At 39.8% G+C, this 4,420-nt stretch overlaps 1 gene segment (V, D, J or C); it reads right to left on the reverse strand.

Annotated features, from left to right (window-relative positions):
* Positions 1-2,235: 2,235 nt before the first annotated feature.
* LOC117935538 lies at positions 2,236-3,654 on the reverse strand. The segment is given in 2 exon segments: positions 2,236-2,815; positions 3,222-3,654. Coding segments are annotated over 2 exon segments (366 nt in total).
* Between the last annotated feature and the right edge of the window lie 766 nt (positions 3,655-4,420).

A 4,420-nucleotide genomic window follows, 5' to 3' on the forward strand; every position in this document is an offset into this window, starting at 1 on the left:
CCCAAAACAGTTCAGTCGGAGTCTGAAACACTTGTTTCTCTTTACTGAGATAAACCCCTGTAAAGAGATCAGGACAATTGTAGTTTTTAGTTCGGTGGATAAAACCCTTATCGTGTGTAAATTACAGTAAGAAATACGGAATCAATTATCAGTGGATGGAAATGTTGCTTCACCTATAAAGATTTTTGAAGGTTATCTTCAAAATGAGAAAATATGGCTTCATGAATGTATAATACCTTTAATCCAGAAGACGGTGATGATGGAAAGGATAAAATGAGATGGCATCTTGTTGAATGTGACAAACCAGCTAGAGTCTCTCAGCTTTGTGCAGCAGAAGGCGGGACAGGAAGAATAAGTTGACAGTGAAAAACCTTCTTTCATTCAGGACGCCTGCCTTTTCCTGAAAAAAAGGGAAGAAAGCGCTGATGGCTGAAACTTTGATGATGAGTGAAAGTTTACCTTGTGCACTGATGACCCACTTTAGTTTGAAATTAGTAAATGAATGTTGGGAGTGGGCACCGAGTGGTGAGAAAAATGCTGCACAGACTGTGTGAAATTCAAGATAATTACCACATAAGTAGGTAATAACCTACAATAGTTGGCCTCTAAAGTTGTATTATGTTCGCTGAGGCGCTGGTGTTGTGTGACATGGTTTCCTTCAGCCAAGTAGCAAATCTTTCGTGGTCTGGCATGACACGGTAAACCCTAGCTGGGATTGGGAATATTTAAAGTGCTCATATAATACTTATTCTCAGTTTCCTAATTGTATTTGGAGGTTGCACTAGAATAGGTTTACATGGTTTAATTTTCAGAAAACACCATATTTTTGTTGTACTGCACATTGCTGCAGCTCCTCTTTTCACCCTGTGTGTTGAGCTCTCTGTTCTAGCTACAGAGTGAGACATCTCACTTCTGTTCCATCTTTGTTGGGAGTTACTCATGCACAGTACCTAGGTAAGGACTACTAGCCAGTCAGAAGCAGTATGAGGGCGTGATTAAAGTTTGTCTCTGAAGTAAAGGCTGGACTACAATAGAGCTGTTTGGAGCAGTTTGTGAACAGTGTTCCCTTTGAAGGGGGGGGGGTCTTTGGGCTTTTTCACTTTGTAAATCTATAACATGCACTAAAAAGATATATAACACAATGAAGGAAAGGGACAAAGGCCAGACAGCATAATTTGAGCAATTTTCGGCTTTAGTTGTGAGGACTAAATACTTGTTGTATGTTTTTAATCCCTTAAATTGCATGATAATTGTAAATCAGGCTCTGTTTGTGGGTGTCAGTGCTGTTGAGTATGACGAATAAAGGACAAGCTGTCTAAAACAGGAAAGGGAAGTGAATCATGACAACTTAAAAACATGATGGAAAAAGAGTGAAAAGTTGGCAAATCAAAGTAAAACCACAAGTAGTCACGTGACCATTGGGGAGATAATCTTTGACCTACATTCAGAGTGGAGGCGTGACAAGGTTTTTGTCAAGAGCAGGTGGATGTTTGATGTACCGTGCTTCTCTGGCTGCACAAAAGTAAGTTGCGGTGTGTTCAAGCGCTTTTAGATTGTTTATGGAAAGGGAAACATTTTTGGCCTCGGCATTCAAATCTCCGGCTAATTTGAAATGTTCTCTAAATGGCTTTTCCACGCTGTCGTTGGTGAACTGTGCGTATCCAAATCCGACCAGCTTCAGAGCAGTGTCTCCAGGTGACTGCTGGTACCACAGCATCACTCTGTAGTCTCTTTTTCCGTGTGTGCAGAACAACTTCACATCATCACCGGCCTTTCTGATCACCGCGGAGGGAGACTGATGGATCTGAACCCCCAGAGAAAAACCTACAAAAAGAGACAAAACCCAAGGTTTCATTTAGCGGCACAGACAGCCTTTTGAGACATTAAGGTGTCCTCAGTTCTGCCTTTCTGTTTTCAGAGTACTGCTGAAATTCAAAAAAGTGCTTGTTGAATTTAAAAGGAATAAGAAGAAATCCAATGTTCTTTTTTCGAACAAATTGATCACTGACTATAAAAGGCACGACAAAAAAAAAAGGTGACAGTTACATTTTAAAGTGCAGTTTAAACTGATTTATATTCAACCAACACAAAGAAATCTCTGTCAGGATGTGTTTATTGCACCAGTTATCGTGACGACGATTAAAAAACCATTTGTGCAGCCCTAGTTCATTCGCTTCCACATGAAGAAAAAAACTACCATTTCGTAGATTGGGAGAAGAGATAACATTACCTATGAGATGACAACAGAGTAGAAAACAGATCATTTTAGTTGTTTGTCCAATGCTGATTTAGTTATCTGATGGGAAAGCTCATCAGACGTCTACACTGGCTATAATGACTGCTCTGAATCCGTAAACACTGAGCGGAAACGCGAGGAAGTGAGGCAGAAATCACATGACAGAGACTGCAGCTGGCTGTTGACGACAAAAACCACGGTTGATAAATTGTGGTGTTTTAGTTTTTGTGTAGTTGAAAGGAGATGCTCCTCAACGTGTGTATCGAGCTGCACAGTAGTACAGTGCACTGTGCTCCGACTCTTTCAGGTCCACTATGAAGAGAGAGCCGTTCTTTGCTGTGTTTCCACTTAGATCTCCAGTGATATTGAAATGCTCTCCATACGATTCTTCATAGCTTATCCTACTATATTCTACATGTCCGATGAGTTTCAGAGCCTTGTCTCCAGGCGACTGCTGGTACCACAGCATCACGGTGTAGTCAGGTTGGTCGTGAGTGCAGGTGAGCTGCACATCATCACCGGCCTTCCTGATCGCAGCCGAGGGAGACTGATGGACCTGAACCCCCAGAGAAATACCTGCTGCAAGGACAGTTGGACACTTGATTGATTTAAGACAGGGCTGCACAAAATATAGTTTTATTTTTTTGTTTTTCATTAACCTTGCGCATTAAACAGATCACAAAAAACACTTAGAGATTCTTTTATGTTAGTTGAACAAAAAACTACACTTTTTCTTGGTGCATTTAATGTTAAATTTGTTCAATTAAAAAAAGTTAGACATGATTTTCTTTGGCTTTTTAAAGTCAACATGCATTTGCTTTATTTGAGCAGCATACTGAAAGCAGCGGAGCTGCGTACATTCTGATACCTGTTTAATTTATCTCACGGAATATTGTTTTTGCATTTTTCCTCATATTGTGCAACTCCTATTTAAGATGTAGTATTAAATATAGTACATTGTGCTGCACAGTGAAGCAGTTGTTACCTGTGAGGAGATGACAAAAGAGAAATCTAATCATCATGTAGAGACAGTTATTCTGAAGTCATGTATCAAACTTGGTATTAAGTTATGACCGTGCCTCTTCTGCTTTTGCATTCTCCTTAAACACAGTCACATTAAGTAGGAAGCAAACGTGATGTAGAAAGGAGGCGTGGCTTCATGTTGCACATTAAGCTGATACGCTCTTCCTGTCACCTGATTCCCACACAAGAGGTTTTTTCTATTGACAGATTTCATTACAGTACGTGTTCAAGTGTAACTAATTGCTTGACTGGTTAACACAGCACAGTTTTAGTAGCTGATGATGATATGATTGCATCAAACCAAAGTTCAACCACAAAAGCAGGTGTCTGGGAGCAGTTAATTCCTTTTCTTATTATAAACCAGTGATGAGAAAAGATTAAGCAGAGTTTTTGTAAAGTGCAGACGGGATATTTGTCATCGTGCTTCTCTAGCTGCACAGTAGTAAACAGCACGGTGCTCTTGTTCTACAGGTTTGATTATAAGAGAGGCGTTCTTTGCTGTATTTCCCCCCAAATCTCCAGAGATATTAAAATGTTCTTTATATGACTCTTCCATTGTGACATCTTTAAAGTACAAATATCCAATGAGTTTCATGGCCGTGTCTCCAGGTGAGCGCTGGTACCAGAGCATCAACATGTAGTCAGTTTTATCATGGCTGCAGAAAATCTCCACTTTGTCTCCAGATTTGGTGATGAGGTCAGAGGGAGACTGACGGACATCAAGACCCAGACAGACACCTGGAAAAGGGGGAATCAATTATCAATGCAGAAGATAGAAATAAAGTGGTATTCCTGAATTATAAAAATTATTACCAATGAACGAAGAGTAAAAAAACAGTATTGTCAGCATGTTGCCCTCTTGTCTGAATAAACTGGTGGCAGAATAGTGGCTCTGTTAACTCTTTATCAGCACCCTCCTATCAGATATAAACCAGCTACATCACATTTCCTTGTGCTTCATGTGTTGAACTGAAGAGTATTTCTGTAACTCTAGCGCCACTTGCTGGAACGATATAAAAGCAAACATTTGCTTCCTAATACACTCACCAATTGTCTTAACAACCAGTTATTGTTCAGCTGCTCCTACTCACATCAATTTAATTTTATTCAATTCTTATTTCTAAATCACAACAAGTTATCTCATTGCGCTTTTCATAAAAG

The sequence above is a fragment of the Etheostoma cragini genome, chromosome 20, assembly GCF_013103735.1.
Source record: "Etheostoma cragini isolate CJK2018 chromosome 20, CSU_Ecrag_1.0, whole genome shotgun sequence".
Lineage (NCBI taxonomy): Eukaryota > Metazoa > Chordata > Actinopteri > Perciformes > Percidae > Etheostoma > Etheostoma cragini.